Source organism: Aquila chrysaetos, chromosome 12 (assembly GCF_900496995.4).
Source record: "Aquila chrysaetos chrysaetos chromosome 12, bAquChr1.4, whole genome shotgun sequence".
NCBI classification, from domain to species: domain Eukaryota; kingdom Metazoa; phylum Chordata; class Aves; order Accipitriformes; family Accipitridae; genus Aquila; species Aquila chrysaetos.
In genome coordinates, this window is record NC_044015.1 from 9,266,768 (window position 1) to 9,285,417 (window position 18,650).

At 52.6% G+C, this 18,650-nt stretch overlaps 1 protein-coding gene across 2 annotated transcripts in view; it reads right to left on the minus strand.

Annotated features, from left to right (window-relative positions):
- Window positions 1-18,650, minus strand: part of LOC115349006 (zinc finger protein 737-like) — a 47,859-nt gene that overhangs the window by 16,026 nt on the left and 13,183 nt on the right. The window contains exons 5-12 of one of the 2 annotated variants that reach the window (XM_041127915.1): window positions 16,536-16,881; window positions 13,099-13,218; window positions 8,148-9,708; window positions 7,682-7,803; window positions 7,373-7,422; window positions 4,749-4,862; window positions 3,624-3,767; window positions 1,931-2,035 (exon numbers count right to left, since the gene is read on the minus strand). In XM_041127915.1, coding sequence (XP_040983849.1) covers window positions 16,852-16,881 — 30 coding nt within the window. In that variant the 3' untranslated portion in view covers window positions 1,931-2,035; window positions 3,624-3,767; window positions 4,749-4,862; ... (3 more) ...; window positions 13,099-13,218; window positions 16,536-16,851. Of the gene's footprint in view, window positions 1-1,930; window positions 2,036-3,623; window positions 3,768-4,748; window positions 4,863-7,372; window positions 7,423-7,681; window positions 7,804-8,147; window positions 9,709-13,098; window positions 13,219-16,535; window positions 16,882-17,445; window positions 17,994-18,650 lie in introns of those variants that run through there. The other variant, XM_041127914.1, reaches the window with a different exon arrangement.

Here is an 18,650-nt window from a genome sequence, read left to right on the forward strand (position 1 = left end):
TTTGCGATGTCTCTGTGCCCATCAAACTGGGAACGGGGACTGACAGGGCTACACGCTGGTTGCAGACCTGTGCACTACAGCAGGGTTTTAATACATCCAGGCTGACTCTCCTGACCCGAGTGGTTTATCCTTCACATGTAGTCCCCACCTCTCTACGAAAACCTACGCGCTCAGCATCCCACTGTACCCAGCTGCAGAGCTCTTCCCCAAAACCAGCCACATCACAGTGCGGAGAAATTAAGGTCGTCCCAAGAACCTCGCTAACGTCTCGTGAAGCAGGCTTGTTTTTCTGTTACAAAGTAATTTGAAATTCTTGGAAGGCAATCAGGAAAGTACAAAGTATTCCAGCTCAGGACAGCCTGGGACTCATTCCTTAGAGGCACAATGGTTGTTTACTCAATCCCTCATACATTAATATCTAAAAATTCATGAGTTCAATTGTAAACAAGAAGTACTGGCTTTACAGTGTTGTCTATTTAACAATAGTGGTTCCAGCCTGAATGCTGATTTTGTTGTTATCTTTATTCTAATCTATCATAGGGTCAAGATCTTGCAAAATTATGGGAAATATTTCAAGCCCATTTATTTCTGGTTTTGAAATGCATCCCTCTGAAACCCAAGGCCAAAGAAAGACTATTTCAAATCAACATTGAAGAGTACAGGCAGGGAAAAGAGCTGTTTGTGCCAGCACTGTCCTCTGGCTCAAGAATAAATGAGGAAAAAGCCGGCCATAGATACATTTGTGCTGGAAATCTGTAGAAGATTCTGAACAATTGAGAGGGAAGCTCCCCAAGGCAGTCTCCTAAGGGAACTAGTGGATACAAAATAACCCAAACCCAACCTGTTTCCAGGACAAAGCACAATTGGTTTCTGGAAGCACTTGTACCAGCGGGTTGCCTGTGGTGAGCAGAGGTCTCATCTGCATTCATCAGCCCAAGGACTCGAAGCCCAACAGTCCAGGAAAGTTCCCAACATTTCTGAGGAAAGCCTCTGAAACTGCACCCTGATGGCAAGCTGGTGAGCCCAGTTCCCTCTCCCAGAAGGAGCTATGGGGGATGAGGGTAGAAAGCCTGCAGGATAGACATGGCCCACAGCTCATTGGAGCTCACCTCCCCTTCCATCTTTGCTGACTGGCTCTGCCACAGACCATTCTCATGTCAGGTCTGTGCAGCCTTGAGCTCCCCAGCTGGTCCCGCTTACAGACCTCTCTTCCTTTTGGGTCTGATGCTTGGCAGAGGGAGAAAGCTGAGACTGTGGCTGTGAGCTCCAGGAGGTTCACCAGGACATTCACAGCTAGGTTGGTGGCATTTCCTGGCTCCTTTACAGTCCTACATGAACACACTACTGTTTCAGGCATTATGGTGCCAGGGAACATGGTTTTAGCTCAGCTTTCTCATCTCTCCTGAGCAACAGCTACTTGTTTAGGTAGCCTAAACAAGATGAGATCCATCCCTCTTGCTTGCAGACTCAGAGCAGATCAGTCAGCTCCACCCTGATGCTTTGCCACACTTGTGCAGAGCTCAGACACCTCCACACAAGCCCCTGCTCCAAGTGAGTGAGGAGAAACAAATCAGAGAGTACTTTCATGGGTGATTAGGGCTGTGTGTGAAACCCCAGTTGCTTCTCCTGGGGACAAAGCCCCAGGCCGTGAAGCAGCAGACTGCATGCTAATCTCAAGGAAGCGATGCAAGAGGAGGAGGGTGCTTCCTTGAGCAGGAGGTTCATATATCTTTATCTTTGCTGCTGTCAAAGGGCAATAGCTGAGACTGCAGTGTCTTGGAAAGGCCTCTATGCAAGCTATCTCCCGAGGACATCAACAAGTCTGGAAAATCACCTTCACTCTCTTGATAAAGGTTTCAGTGAACAAATAAACTCCAAAGCAGGTTCACAGGGAGCAATCACCTCTACTGGCTAGAATACATCAGCTTACATCTGAGCGAAGCCTTTGGCTTGCTTGAACCACAGGTACTGCCTGAAGCTGCACAAGCCTGCTCTCCTCTTGAGGTTCACCGCTGTTTCAGCTGTAACTTCTGCCCTGCAGAAACCAGCCAGACAGGAGGGGTTTACGGGGTGGTCATTCGAGTGCTGCCAAATCACTACTCAAGGGCAAAAGCTCTCAGACAAGCCCAGATTTCAACCAGTGAAGAAACGAGAGGAAACACTCCATAATTCAATCACTCGCCCTTTCTGCCCCATGAAAGACGGCAGGACATGTCATTCAAGAAAGTCCATGAGCCTTTGATCTTTATTGCTGTCTCTTCAGCCAAAGAGACCTCCACTGAGGAGAAGTCACTGCTGCATCAAAACCTGCAGTGCTACAGCAATGCAAGAGGTAGCATCTGGCTCCCTGTTCACTCCAGCGAGCAGCTACTTCCATGGGCATTATGGGAACGTGCCCTTTGGGACATTTATCTCTATTTGTGAACACAAATGTTCTCACTGGAAGAGCCTAAAACCTGTCTCCAAACACTGTCCCCCAGCCCACCTCACCAAGGAGGACACGATCTGCACCAAACCTGGCTGGGACCATGCTGATGCCACTCAGGCTGATAAATATCCTGTTCTGATGAAAAAAATCCATCAGAAAACATAGCCTCAGGCTATGGTGGGAAAGGCTCCTTCTGCTCCCTGCATGGGCTCAGGGTACCATCCTGCAGCCTGTGGGCAGGGTGGGAGCTCCTCCCCGACCGCCTGCGGTGACTGCAGCGGAGCACAAAGCCAAACTGCTTTTACAGCTTCGCCTGCCCAGATCCCCGGCTCTCGCCCATCCTGCCGGTCAGCCAGTCCGCCCCAGAAGGCAGCTCTGTGTTTGTCTTGGATGACCTCCTGCCGGACCAGAGCTTTCCACAGTGTGGCTCTTCTGCACTGCCAGAGAGCGGATTTCCTGCCGTTTGATCTAAATTTGCCTGTCGTTTCACTGAGCGCCTCCTGATTTCCTTCGTCAGCCCCAATCTTTCCATCAGGGAGACAGCCCCGAAGCCTGGGGCTCTTTGGCAGGGAGCTGGGGGAGAGGCCTGGTGGTCAGAGAGCAAGCACTGCTGGTCCGTGCCTCTCCTCTGGCCCTGGAGCTGGAGGGGTGGAGAGGACCTTCCCTCCCTTCCCAGGCAGATCAAGCCTGGACGTGCAGTGCCCTCTGCCGATCTGGCCCCCGAGGGAGATGCAGGAAGACGCAGCATGCAGGGCTCTCAGCAGCTTTGCAAACGTCTGAATGGGCAGCCGAGCCTCCAGCCTCCCTGCTAGCTCTTTGTTGGCAAAGCAGAGACAGTACATTTCTCTCTGCTGATAAATTGCCATTAATCACAGCTCTTGGAGCAGCTGTTTGAGAAGCCAAGCTGGTGGAACAGGCCCAGGTGGTCCCATCAGCCAGCTCCACACCTGCAAGTTATAGCTACCTAAAGAAACCAGGACATCTTCACTACCCTCTGCAGTCCCACCCACTAGGCTTGAGCAATGCTTTCCTTCCCTGTGCCATGGGGAGGGGAACAGCCTAGCAAGATGGGCAGAGCGTTAATGGACAAGGAGCCAGCATGGGGGACAAGACAGTGTTCCTTTTTCCCTTGACCAGAGGCTCCCTTTCCCAAGAAAAATGTGCTGCTTTATCTTGAAATAGTAGAGGGAAGCACCTGCACGGGGAGGACAGGCTGGTGGTCCAAACCATCCCGGGGAGCAGAAGAGCCTTACCAGGAACTGCATGGATCAGGTGTGAAACGGAGGCATCGCCCGTACCAGGACCTCAGTGAATTACTGCTCTTGCTACAGAAACTTTCCTGGGAACACAAAGATAGACATTAATTAATCAAAGGCCCAGAAAGGTCCCTCGCAATGTGACTGCTTGCAGGACTGTAGGCGAGGTTAGCTGTAGCCCAGCATTGTTAGCTGCAAGTCCTCTACCAGTGGACTTGTGAACCAGCCAGGGGAACTGCAGAGCGAGGGCAGCTTCCTCCTCCAAACGGGCAGAAAGAGCATCCCAACTGGTTTTGCTGGAGTTGGTAGAGCCCTACTGAGGCCCTGCAGGTGTGATGGACCTGGGTTGCTCCAGTGCAGAGGAAGCCGAGAGCTTGGCACAGGGCCCAGACCACTCTGGATCCCCACCATTGCAAACCTGGAGTTGCTCCTGAAGCTGCACCCAGCCATGCGGCTGGCAGGACACCCATGGCTCACAGCAGCTCACATTGGAAGAAATCACTTTGTTTTTCTTTTCCTCCACCCTGTCAAACCCTCTCCACTTCACCTGAGGGTGAAGAACCTCTAGTGAGGTTTAAAGGCCACAATACAGACAGCAAAGTCCACTCCTAGTTAATAAGATCCACTTTAAGAGATAAGGCCTATTGGCATCTGGAGAATTATAGAGGTTTATAATGCTGGCAGCAATCTGACCCCCAGCAGGTTTACGTGGCGCAAGCAATGTCCAGCTAGATAGTCATGTCCTGGACTGAAATCGGCTCCTTCCCCTGACTGCAAAGACTGCATATTCCTTATCTCCACTGCAGGGGAAGGTCACCACTAACACGCAATGCATTCAAGTTTTGATTGCTCTCCCCTCTCCATTAATTTTTCCAGGACTTCTAGGTGATCAGGACACAAAGCAAGTGGAGAAGGATCTGGCTCAGTTTTGCGCTTGATTCCAAGGCAGGGTTTCCTTCCTCCTCATTTCTAGCCATGGCTTTTCTAGCACTGCCAGTCCCCCTCTCCGGGTACCCACACCCTCTCTCTGCTATCGGTCCCCGCTTGTTACATATCACTCTTACCATCCTCTTGGACAGAGGAGACCTCTGCGCCTTCGCACTGTCCCTTGGTCTCCTTGGTGCTCCTCCAGCTGAGGCAAGTGTCTCAGCTAGGGGCTAATGTCAAAAGTCAAGGCTCTGTAAACCAAAGCATAATTTCAGAGTAGAGGAGCACACGAAACCACACATAGCATCAATGCAGAGCCCAGCTTGAAAACCTCAGTGCCTCCCTCAGGATCTCTCATTCAGTCTGATCTCTCTCTCATGAGCATCGTTTGTGATGTTTCATGGATGTATCAGCCCAGGACACTCTTCCTTCCCCCAAAACGTAGCTGCTGCTGCAGCGGAGCCTGGCCGCTGTCTAATGGATGACAACAATGCCATGCTTTAGGTAAATGCAGAAAGAAAACAGAGCCACACAAATTCTCCTAAGAGGAAGATATTGGGCTCAGGCCACACAGACCTGATGCCTTCTGGTATAAAGCCTTGATTTTTTTAAGGAGCATTCCAAAACCAGCAGCTTCCAAGGTACTCACATCCTTTAGCATGGAGCTGGGGATACAGCTGAGGGTTGGTGACAGGGGCACCACGAGGACCCATCCCCGTTTCCATGACCTGCATACCCTTTTGACAAAGCCACCTCTGGCCCTGGCGTGCTGAGAGTGCACAGCCAGTATCTCTGTATTGCACCTAATCAGAAGACACCGGCCAGGATGACCGCCACCCCTCTGCGCACAGTATCTTCTTGTTATCTCACACCCGCTGTAAAGTGCTGGCAGGAGAAATGCTGAATCAGGAGCGCTCAGCTGGAAGAAATTAATTTGTTTTTTAGCACCGGCATGGCCCTGTGCCAATTTGAAGCGTTCCTCCTCTGGGAGCAGAGGATGGCCCCAGTAACTGCAGTTCAGTGCCTCGCTCCCTGCGGAATAGCTTGGTCCGAAACCAAGATGACGTGTGCTGCAGCTGGGCAATGGGGAGGCCAAGGAGACCCACAGTACATCTTTTGACAACTCAAAATTATTTCTTAGTACCTTCTGACCTCTCCTTCACAGGCCTGTGATGAGGTGCCTTGGCTGCTGATATTACTTGCAGCGGCAGCACCCAGGAGCTCCCACCTACACCCAGGGCCGATGCCAGCCCTATTTTCGGTACCACTGATGCAGTCGCCAGCATGTTGTTAGCCCAAGTAAGTCAGCAAAACCCACAGCCACTCCTCAGGCGCCTGCCCCGAGCACGCAAAGAGCTCCCATTTCCCTGAGCTCAGCAGCCCTGCCTGATAAAGGATGGGATGGAGCCGCTCGGAGAAAAGGAGAAGAAAATGCTTTCAGCACTGGCTCTCCTCCCATCAGATAGAGAGTGCACGGCCGCGCAAAGTCCCCAGGGTACGGCTCTGGGATAGCCCCATGGCCCCGGGACGCAGCCAAGCCAGGCAGCAACAGCTGCAGGGAACAGCCCTGCTTTTCATCCTGCCGGGACTCTGTGGGGCACAGGAGCGGTCCCTGAGCACGGGGGGGGGGAGATGCGGCCATCCAAGCCCCCCAGCCTGTTGCACCCAGAAAATACTCGCTGGCACTGGGGTGAATCGGGGAGAGGAGGCATGACACCCCGCTGAAGCTTGTGTCCTGGCCATGCCAAGCCTTTACCAATGCTCAGCTGTGGGAGCAGCTTCACGCCACTGCTAAAAACAACAGCCAACCAGCTCCATAGTGCCTCCAGTACCCGTTCACAGGTGCGTTCCCTGCCTCAGTTTCCCCAGCTGTCAAAATCATACCCCCGCAAGGCCTGGCAAGAACCAGCCTGGGCTATTTTACATCTTGGGGCTATTCCAACTGTGAGCAGCCCCGTGTGGGCAGCCCCACAGCAGCCTCTGCCAGGCAGAACGGGAGGGCAGCAGGCAGAAAGGGGTGCCCCTGCCCGCTCGCTCGCCTCTCCCGCCTGGGTGGCCACAGGGAGCAGGGAGCCGAGCTAACCCGGGGCCAAGGAGCACCTCTACCAGGCACCCAATGCTGCTTGAAACCCTCCAGCTTCTGCTAAAGAAGCTGGGCCCGCTGCCGAGGGGGTCACTGCGTCCCCTGTCCCCAAGCTGTCAGCACAGCAAGCATCTACCTGCATCCCTGCCTGCCTGCGGTTCTCACAGGGCAACATTGCCATCTGCTGCCTGCTGCTCGGCAGGACACGCCAGCCTGCCTGTGCCACCCAGCCCTGGCCCTCCTCCATCCCTCCGTGCAGGGGACCGTCCCTGCGGGGACCCTCCAGCACCGACTGCCACAGGCGCTGGGGCAGCACCCACGCCACCGTGTCCACAGAGCCGCCTTTCGCGGATGCCCCACTGGCACCAAACCCTGCGGGCAGCGCAGAGCCCACGGCTCCGGCCCAGCGGCAAGGAGCGCGAGGCAGCCGCGCTTCAGTCCCACCAAGCGCCTCCAGGTCTACCCTGCTCAAGGGCTTTATATGTGGCTGGTTCGCTCGTTTGCAGCTAATGAACATGCAACTGCCCAGCAGCACAGGGACGGCGGAGCAGTGTCCCAAACCAGGGCCGCGTCCCCTGCGGACAGCCGGGCTTTGCCAGCACCAGCCTCACCGCTCTGAGCTGCCGTGTTGCAAGACCCTGGCACCGAGTGCTGCCCTCGGCTCTGCTGGTGACTCACCCGCTGAATGGGAACACGCACCTCCAGCTCTTCTGCCTTGGATTCTTCATCTGGAAACACAAAGATGGTATTTTTTAACTCACAGCCACACCAAGAGACATTCACTTATTTTAAACTTTAAAGCAGCTACATATTGTTTCTACAGCTTAAGATAGAAGATGCCACCAAAGGGAGGAGAAGAGTAGTAATTATCTGCAGTTCAGAAGTTTAACCTTTAGAGAAGGAACTGGGTTTCCAGCTATACTTGTTAAATGCTTATAAACTGATCTTTTCTAAGAGGCTGTGCAGTTTATAATTGAGATTACCCACCTGAGACAGGAGGTTTTCACAAGCAGGCCTGGATTTACGGGTCATCGGCACAGACTAAGGCTGATGGTTGCTCTGATCTTCAGTAGGGACAAGGCCACAGAAGATGGCATTGCTGGAGGTCACTGCAGGCAAAAAACAGAGGAGAAATGCGGACTCCCCTTCCCAGTTACTGACATGATGGTGGGGGCTATCCCCAAAGCCTGGCTGGAAGTCAACAAGAGGCATCACACCACGTGACCTCTGCAGGGGTCTAGATGGTATCTTACATGAACTTACAAACACAGCAGCGCTTCTGTAGGAAACAGCATACAACATCCTTTCTTGCATTAACTGGTGGAGAATGCTGGGGGGGAGCGGCTACCAGCACTGGTTGCTGGATGATGCAAGAGGGGGAAGGTGTACAGCAGGCTTTGCGTGATTGCTGTTGTAGGAGGTAGAGAGTGGTCAGATGTGAGGGATTGCTAACCTTTACCTGGAAAGCAATGAGGGCTGAGGAGAGTTCTAGTGTGAATGGATGCGATCCTCATTATCAATTCCCACTTTATGTTGGAACAGCAGTTGGATCCACTGAAGTGGGACCTGCCAAAATACAGGAGGCTTGAGGACCAGCCAAGCCCAGCAGGTCCAGAAGGCTGATGGCTCTGCTTTGAAATTCACTGGTAGGATCTGAGACAATCAAGTGCAGAGCAACACACTCAAAAAGTTATCCAAAATGTGGGACCCAGCCCCTGGACCAAAGGGCCTTGCTTTGTAGGTCAGCTGCCACAGCAGAAGTTGGAAACAAGAAAGGAGCTCAAACTGAGCGGGAATGTCAGTACTAAAACAGTCATAAAGAAAAAAAAATCTAATTTTAAGGTGTTTCTCCATCTCCAAACAAGAGAAAATGCTTTTCTCTGTGGTGATGGGTATGTCTCCTGTTATCAACAGTGAGCACAAATCTAACGAGTGCATCTTCCACCTCCACTTTAGGGCTGCAGTGAGTTACCGCAAGAGATCGGTAACATTCACACTCCAGGATGCTGAGATTAACTGAGGTGTCTGAGCTCACATTGCTGCCAGGTCCTAAAGGGTGCAGAAACGCAGTCAAAACCAGCACAGGATCACCAAGCTAACTAAGGCCTGAGAGACTTGAGGGAAGCTGAGAGCCGGTGTCCCTTGTCCCCGCTGTGTCCTGGACGGACCATCGGGACACACACCGACTGCTGGACAGGCCACCTGGCAATATACCTACGGTGCTGGTGTGCACATGGCCCTGTGGGACAGTGAGAATGAGTGAAATCAGGCCTGTCCAAGAGCAAAATCACTTTCCCCTCCTACCAGGTCTGGCACCGAGATTTGCTGTGCCATTGCTAAATGCTGCAGTATTATTTCCTACACTTTCCACCCACGTGGCCCCAAACACAGAGTCTACCCCTGTAGCTGCCCCTGGATCCCAGTCTTCCCAGTTGCTGGCACCTGCACGTGCCACAGCCCCGGTGCAGCTGTGGCACAGACCCCCAGCAGTTGGCCGTCGACATCCCCAAAAAGCAGGGACATCAGTATCAAAAATGCTTGGGAGAGCTGCTCCAGCTGCCTCATCCTGATGGCCCATGGGGCTGGGAGTCTCCTGAGACAGCCCCAGGGTGTCCCCTCCTCTTGGGCTGTAATTTGGGTTCCAGTCTGCCTTTGTGCCTCTGACAGCTCCTGCAATGGGCCTGGGAGCAGTTGGGACAGGGTATTATTTGGGCTCCCCATCATGATCACTCCTTCATGGGCATGCAATGTGGTGTTTATCCCATAACCTAACACTGGTAACCAGGCAATACACCAGGCAGATCTCAGATCAGTCCAGGTACTGCAAGGAAAAAGGGAGGGCTTCACAAAGAAAAATAAAAAAAAAATGCACTTAGCTGTGTGCTGTAGATTTTGTGACATCTTTTTGCTCTTAAATTACCATTTTCTCGCCCAGGTTGTATGACTTTGTGCTTTCCTAGTATATGGCATCTTACAAGACTTTTTCTTGGCTGCATCTTCAGCACAGAGCTCTGCTGCAGTGAGAAACCAGCCCAGGAGAACACGTTACTCACAGACCTGAGCAGGGAGGACAGTTTGTTTTATTTTTGCTTGACAACATTTATCCCCTATTTCAAGAGTCTGAAGTGGAGAGTGATATTCATCAAAATTACCTTTTTCTTCTGCAGCATTTCTTTTTCTTTCCGGCTGGCCATAGCAGCATGCCCGCCCTGGGCAGGGAAAGAGCTGTGCATGGGGAAGGACCCCCCCAGATACCCCAAAACACCCAGCATGGCTGGAGGGGGCCCAGCAATGCCAGGGTCATCATGGGACCACACCAGCCTGGCACTACTTTTGGCAACCTGTGTTAGAGAAGGAGCTCCAGCCTTGGTCCCTGCTCTCTGTAGCTTGTGAACAGGCCTCAGCTGGCCCCAGTGACGATGCTCCTCTCACCATAATGAGCTGAACCTGCCTCCAATCTCTGCAGATCTCTTCCCATGACTTTCTCTTGCCCTCTGGTTTTTAAACCATCCCCAGCTTGTGTTCAGTGACAGCTTCCCCACAGGTTCAAGTCCTACCACTATCCCCCAAACCAAGCTAAACCCCTCTCCTTCACAGAGATGTGGCCAAGATCTGGTGAATGCTCTTTGCTGGTACGGTGTGGTTTGCTCCAGTTTGCTCCAGTGCAACAGGAGGCTACATGTGAAGGAGCATGAGAATAAAACTACTGGGAGGAGGATTTCAGACTACCGGGAGCAGGGATGCTAACATATGGAGAATAGTTTGGGAAGCCAGTTCATTTGTATCACATCCCTGCAATAAATATTGGTTTCAGCCCATAGGAGAGCAACAGTGCCCTTCTGAAACAGCCTGCTCACGGGTGCTCGCATACGCCATCACTCAGCAGTGACCTTGTGGCCCAGTTGGCTCTGGCTCCAGAGAGAAATGGGTTTGCATGTCTCTGGTTTCCTGTGGGCATCACAACATTAATTCCTTCGAGTTATTGGATCTAGAGCCGTTTCCGAGACACATGCTATCATTTACTGCATGCAAGTTGTCCAAGAGAGGAAAACTAGAGGAAACGAGCACTCAGGGAGCAGGCAGTGGAACTGCGACAGCTTTGTCATGCATCCACCTGGTGAGTGGTACTGTGCTCTGGACCACCCTCAAGATGCTCCGAGTGCAGCCCGGGGTAACTACCCCTTCCCACGTGCTCCCCCAGTTCCTGAAAGCAGGATCATATTCTCGTATTTGCACATGCAAAGCCCTGATCAGCAGTGCAGGACTGAAGGCTGCTTTGTAGCGTTTTTGGTGAAATATTACCTATTGCCAGGACTTCTTGGGATTTAATTTCTGCTAATCCCAAATAAAACAACTGTAGGCAGAGAGTCCTCGGTGCTGAGATTGCCTATGAAGTGAGTCAGCTCAAAACAAAGGGAAAAGTTTGATTCCGATGCCAGAGAGGAGACAGAAATCCCCACTATAAGGAAAGGAAAGCTAAGCAGCATGTGCACGAGAGGCAGTAAGAGAAGCAGGGAGGAAATATCCCTGCAGGAAAGCTCCCACACTGGGGAGAGACAGCAACACACACACTGGACTTGTGGGGAGGGAGAAACTGCTCGCGCGGTGGCCAAGGAACAATCAGATGGCAACAAACACATCTTGAAGGGGAAGAAAAGCAGGGATTTAGCGCAACGCACTGGAGATGAGTTGAAGGTCACAGCATGAAGTCCTGGGAGGAAGGCAGGGGAAAAGCACCCAGTGAGCACTACTGGCGCTGGGGCTCTCTCCAGCAGAAGTGGAAATAGCATCTAAAAGCCAGGAGCAGGCAAAAGCCTCCTGGTAGGTGCAGCGTAGGAGGCACAACTCAGCAGGCAGCTGGTGCTCTCCATCGCTGGCGGGCAGGAGGAGAGGAGAAGGGCGCAGGCAGGCAGGACAGCCCTGCTGCATTTCCCAGGCTTCTCTCTTTGATGCAGGCAGCAAGGTTGGGGTGAGGAAAGAGGCCCTACCTCCGAAGGCTCTGCAGCTACTCCACTGGACGCGAAAGGGTGAGCCAGACACCAGCACACTTGCACGGCATGCTCTGTCCCGGCCCCACTCGTCTCCCACACAGGGGCCAGGGTGCTGCTCCTGCCAGGCCGGCTGCCCGCCCATGCTCACCCATCAAGGTCAGGCTCTGCCAGCTGGAGCTGGGAGCTGGAGGGAGGTAGGCAGGCAGGGCTGAGGGTGATGGGAAACAACATGGGTGGGGGACCCCAGAGAGGGTACAGGCAAGAGGCTGCTGGGGTCTGTCTCCTTCTGCAACGAGACCTCCAAATGCCCCTGGCATCACCTTGCGGACCGAGGGTGGATTACTGTCTTTGGAAAGCTGCTTCAGGGGAACAGGTTTGCCCTCAGGGTGCGTGTGAGCAGCTTTCCTGCAGGTGCTCTCCCACCTCTCTGCAGCAGTGTGCTGCACCAGGCTGGACAGCCCACACACCACTGTCCAGAGCTTTCCCCTTGGGGAGCAAGGAAATGGAAAAAAGCAGTGTTGGCATTTCCTAACGCTCGCAAGTGCTGTCTCTGTCAGCAGCAGGCTTGCTCATGCTCAGCCAGCTGGCTTCAAACTATGCAGCAGCCTCTAAACAAGGGTGCTGGGGGATACTAGTATATCAGCATCCAAACAGGAATTCAGCATCCAAAGCGTAATTTGCTGCGCCTCTTGTCAGTGAGAGGAATGGGGCTTCTTCCTTTCTCTGCTGGGGTTTGTAACCGCTTTTGCCTTCCTGAGAAGCGATTGCTCACGTGCCCTCCTCCCCATGCTGCCCCAGCCTTGCAGCAGCATGGGGAGCAGATACACGTTGCTCTTCAGATTCCTCACGCAGCAGGAGCTCCTTGGGCCATTTTACACGTGCGCATGACAGCAGGGCAGAGCCCGCTGACCTGCTTGCAAAATTGCAAAGAGCACTGGTGAAAACAAAACTGTCATGGGCCAAACCTCCCTCCTCGGCACTACATGTCCCACAAACAGGAAACCCACTGGTTGCTGGCTGCATCTGGCTTGTGGTCAGGGTCTGATTTTAATTCTCTTTAAATGTTCTGCATAAAAGAGGGGAGTAGAAATGTGGTTGCACTGCTGCTTCCGTGCCTAGGGGCAGGAGGCAGCTTGGCTTGCCCACATCCGCTGCCAGCAGCATGCAGGGCATCTGCTCTGCTGAGCCAGCCCCATGGGCTGTCAGGCAGCTTTCTCACCTTCACCATCACAGCTCCAAGACATTGTCCTTGGTTTCTCACACTCTTCCTATTTTTATTTCTCTGGAAATGCTCTGTGTCACCAGGTGACCTTTATTAAGACCAGTTTTTTTAATACTGCATGATTCTGCATTAACATGGAGCTCTTTTCTCTACTGGGCCCTCCAGGAATGGAAGAAGCAGCTACTGCTCACCTGGCATTGTAACATGTGAGCTCCTTAGCTGTCAAGACAAACAGCCACCGGATCTGAAACCTGGCAGAGTATCAGGGCCTCTGTAATTTAATAACATCTGCATTTTGTTTCCTGGTGATTCTGTATTTTAAAAAAGCAGGAAAATAGTTAATAAAGTGCAGAAAATGAAAATCCATGCTTTCAAATAAGCACTGTAGCCATTAGAAGAAGGAAAAAGGACATCAGATCCAAGCATAAATCAATGTGACTGAAGACAAAACCAGCTACATTAAGAAACAGCTGCCTGGTTGCTTTCTGCTCCTCACGCCTGTCATCCTCTCCTGCTCCAAAATCCAGGTCCCCTACAGCAATGGCCCCGGAGGTGGAGGAGCCTTAGAGGTGTCCACGTCTGACACAGGCGAGGAGCACGGCAAGCCCAAAGCGCCTGGAATGCCTGGACCAGGAGTACTCCAGTGGCAGCCTGGAGGAGAGGAAGGGGGTCCGATGTGCACCGCCTGGAGAGGAGGGTGGTGGCAACGCTGATGAGGAGGAAACAAAGGAGAGCAAGCACAGCGGTCCAGGGAATGGACCAAGGGAGGACGTGCCTGTGGACCTGCTGGGCCAGGAAGGTGAGGTCTTCTACAAAACCTTCACCTTCATCAGCGCTAACAGTGTAGCCAGGAAGCAGAAGCTGCTGGTAAGCCTTCATACCCTGGGTAGCGAGCCCAGCCACGGGGAAGCCCTGTGCCAGCAGCACCCATCCCAGATGGACAGCGGGGCCACTGGGCCCTGTGGCACCGAGGACACTGCAGTGGCCCTGGGCAGCAAATCTGGGGAGGTGTCCGGAGTTGGTCACTCCAGCCACGTCACCCGGTGAGCACCGGCTCTCGCCAGCGCAGAGGCCATTGGGCCAGGGGGTCCGCAGGCGTCCACCTTGGAGGAGCATCCTTACAAGCGCCTGCAGTGCAGGCAGTCCTTCAAGAAGCCCAGCAACCTGCTGAGCCACCGGGAGACGCACAGCAGGGCCAAGCCCTACACCTGCGAGCTCTGCCGCAAAGCCTACTCGCACCAGGGCACGCTGCAGCAGCACCACCGCCTGCACAGGGGCGAGCAGCCCCGCGAGTGCCCCTTCTGTGCCAAAAACTACACCTGGTCCTCGGACTACCACAAGCACACCCGCACCCACACGGGCGAGAGGCCCTACGGCTGCCCCGACCGCGGGAAGGCCTTCGCCCTCTCCTCCGACCTCTGCAAGCACCAGCGCAACATGCACCGCAACAAGACCTCTCCCTGCCCCGACTGCGGACGCACCTTCAACAAGCCCCTTTCCCTGCTCCGCCATCAGAGGGGACACTTAGGGGCCGTGCCGTTCCCCTGCCCCGACGGCGGGAAGGCCTTCACCGTGGCCAGCCAGATGGCGGAGCATCAGCGGGTCCACACTGGCGAGCGACCCTTCGCCTGCCCCCACTGTGCCCGCGCCTTCGCCCACGCGGGCACCCTCAAGCGGCACCAGCAGCTCCATGGCGGCCCCCTACCAACCCCAACAGCTCCTCTGCACGGACCGCCGTATCTGCCGGCACGGTGCGGAGCAGCCCTCACCTCCCTGGGATGGCTGGGGGAAAACCACGTCTGGGGCTGCGAGTGCCCCTGCGCCCCAGGGAACCCCCGGTTCATGGCTGGCGGGGAAAGGAGGAGGCAGTCAGCAAAAAGCAGGCTGACCAAGCACGGGGGAAAGAGGCAGAGCTCAGTCACTCATACATTATTTATTTCTGACCGCTATCCCTCCAGGTAAAGAGGATGCCAGCTTGCCTGGCACGGGATCCATTCCTCTAGCAAGGCTGAGCACCCTGCCCTGGCCATGCAAAGGTGCCGCACACGTTCCACAGACAGTGAAAACCCCAAAACCCCTGTGGGTTAAGCAAATACACACCAGGTTTAAACTCCACATGGGAATGAGCAAGGAAAACCAAACCAAAGCCCAAACCCTCCTGTGCTGCCAATGATATGAGCACTGCAAAACACAACCCTTTCACACAGAGTGCGCTGGATACAGTAATTACAAGCAAAATATTTGCACCCATTGCTCTCCTCTTGGGAGAGCCCTTTTCTGAAGCAGAAGCGCACTGAGAGTTCCTACACCAATAAGCTGCTTTCTGAGACCAAGAACGGGGACTGGAGAGTTGGCAAAAATGGCTTCTCTCAGATACCTGATAGCTGAGGCAATTAAAAGAAAATTAAACTGACATTTCTAACTTGCAGTATAAGAGAGATGTGCAGTTGTGAAATAATAAAAAGTTACTGCTGAGAACATACTGTTTTCACCTATCTGTTGTGAAGAACAAAAGGGCAAGAAGCATTTTTGGCCTTTTTTTTTTTTTTTCCTCTTCTTTTTCTTGAAAATTAATCGCTAGTTATTGCTTTGTCCCCACATGCTAGACCCCAAGGGTTTTCCAAATGACAGCAGAGATATTTAGTGGTCGGTACCTGGTTTATCCAGCCTCACTTGGTGACAAACGATGTTTTGCCAATCAGATCTCCCTGCTCAAGTTATTCACATGAAGGGCTCAGAGCTTCATTTTCTGGTTTATAGCACTTGCCTGAAAGGTCTTCCCAGCAACTGCCTGGGAGCGGCTCCATGATGAAACTGCAGTCCCATCCTTTGGTGTCTCTTACTGTCCGGCATCGTTTGCTTCCGCACCAGTTACAGTGGTGTACCAGCTGCATCTGAGCCTCTCAGGCAGGGGAAGTGGTTCTCTGTATGGGAACCCACCTTGGAGCACACTCATGCAGATAGGGCTCACGCTGCCTGCTCCTCCCAAGAGCTCAGGTGGCCACCTCTGGAAAGAGACTTCCCAGCTGTTTTTCACAACTCCAAGAACCGCTGCGGAGGTACCTGCAGCCACCTCGGCAACACAGTCCTTGGGAAGGAAGATTCACTCCCCACCTGAGTGTCCCGTGGGATCAGAGGTGGGCCTGGAAAGACAAAGAATGGCCAGGGGACACAGCAGATGTGCCTCGCTGACCTCTTCATTGCAGCGAGGGCCCTGGCACAGGGTGAGAAAACAGAAAGCTCCTTCCACCTTTCTCATTAGCTAAAAGAGTGATATTTCTTAAGTGCCTGCTCACTGGATGCCAGCCTGGTCAAGATCCGAGTCCCAGAATGGTCTTCGCAGGAACCTCATGCTTCTTGACACAACCCCCAAGTCATCCTTGCCCTCATCATTACCTCCAGCAGCCATGCTCAGCTTATGCTTCAGCCCGTCACCCAAGGGCACCTCTGCCTCTGGCCCTTCCTTCCACCCCTCCTGCTATGCCAGCCCAATGCCAGGCTCGTTTGCAGGAGACAACAACAGTACAGGAAAGTTTCTGATGTTTCCCAAACCAGAGTATCCCTGGATTTTAGTCTTTCTCATGCAGAGCGAGGCTGAGTATACCCTGGGCTGGCATTTAGGACTGACCTTCTGGAAGAGAGAACGGAGAGCTCTGCCTGGTTTTAGGACGAGTATCCCCTTCCCCCACAAGGTAAGCAGGTGAGGGATGAAGCCCAGGACCATAGTGGGTGTGTGCTGCTCCAGGGTCCGTATTGCTCTTCTTCAGCCTGTCCAACCTCCTGCATGCAAGCTCTTCCAGGAAGGGTTTGGGGACCAGTCTGGAAGAATAAGGAGGGTACATGCTAGGCTGACTCCATCATTTCCACTGCCAGGGGTGGTGGTCATGTTTTATTGGTCTGTACACAGTCAGCCAGCAAAATCTTTACAAAACAAGACAGAAAAGTCACTTAAAACTCTTCCTCAAGGGTGTTTCCTGATGAGAGAAGCAAAAAAGCAATTATAGCAAACTGTGAAATAAAAAGGAAGTCAGGTCAAAAGACAGGTGAGTGCACAATGCACTCAGCAAGGCTCTGCACTGGAAATTGCTAAAAGCCCCCCAAATTTGCTTCCCCCTTTTGAGTATGAACAAAACAGATCAAGCTGGGCCTTTCCTCACTCAGAGCCGGCTGTCTTCCATCGCAAGAAATCACATCAGTTTGAGGAAGCACGCCCAGAAAGAGAGCTGTCCTTGTTTCCAGTTTGGAGAGGAGCAGAGAGGTCTTTCCCCTTGCTGCCTTAGTGGGTCAGACCTTTACAACAACATTGCTGCCAGCACTACACCCCTGCACTTTGGGAGGATGTCCTGCATTGCTTGATGTTGCTTCTGGATTTCTTATTCTGCCCTTCATGGTGGTAAAAACCTGCTGAAGAGCCGAGCCCTGGTCCCAGACCACCTGGCCATGCAGTGCTATTGAAGGCATGTAAATATACCTGTAAATGATCATATATAAATGTGCTTATAATAAATGGGCTTGCATTGTAATAGTATTGTGGCTGCCAAGGAGGGGGGGGGAGCCTAGCTTTATTTTTCACTCTTGCAGTGATTACTGTCTGATTATTACAAACTGGATGCTGTGTCATAGTATGCGAACAGAGAAGGAAATAATGTAGTTAAAATTGGGGATAGTCTTTGTGTTTACATGAACCTCCCTGTCCTGGAGCTATTTTAAAGCTGCTGGTATATCTCAAGTGAATACACTGGAAATAAACACTCTCTATCTACTCACATATGCCATGAACAGTCTAAAAGAAAATCTCTTGTGCTTTTAGCTCACATGTGCTGCTGTGGTCTTGAACAAATCCAGGTATTTGTACAGATGCATAGCATATTTCTGTGTCTATTACTGTATGCAAGGACTGTGCATCTGCACATGTTCAGAAGTGAAGTAGGACATGAGGTCTTGCAACTACTCACAGGTGTCTTCCTGTACCTCAACCCAAGCCTGCAGGTATCCCTAGGGGTGAGTTTTGGTACATGAGAAGCAAAGGCTGGTGGGAGGCTTCACAGCGGGTGTGCAGGCAGCCTTGTCTCAGCAGGGGCTCAATCTGTAGGACCACAGTCACAAACATGGACCTCAGCCTTCTCACATACTGCACTTCTGTCGTGCTCGCACGCTGCTGTGCTGTAACCAGGAGCTGACGTGCAGATGAAGATGGGACCAGCTAACCATCTCTCAGTACTCAGGAAACACAGCCCCCAACCTCCCAGCTCTCTGGGGAGGAAGCATCTCCCAAAGCACACTGCACCAGGTAAAAAACATCCCCAGTCCACTGGATTTGGTGCCAGCAGCTGAGGCAGTGTGGTGTAAGTGCCCAGATTTTCCTACAGTGCTCCAACACAGCCGTGCTTTCTGGCAAGGTCAGCTTTCATCCAGCAGATATAACACTGCGCCAGCAGAAATACTTCCATGGGGTTGCACTGAACCTCACTACAGAGTACAGACTCTTCTCAATGCAAAAGTCAATGCCTTCTTTTTTTCAGGCTCTTGGGGCAAACCACTTTGCACAGTCAGCACAGACTTCTACAAGTGAGTTCATCTTTTTAAACACATAAGGTATAAATATGAAATCTAGCTAACAACTGGTCTAAGAGCTTCTTAAATGCAAGTACTAAGACACACATACTAGCAATCTTCCTAAGAGGTCCCACAAGGAAGGCCAGTTAGATCAGGCTTTAATCTTGGGGCCTGGGAGATCGAACGT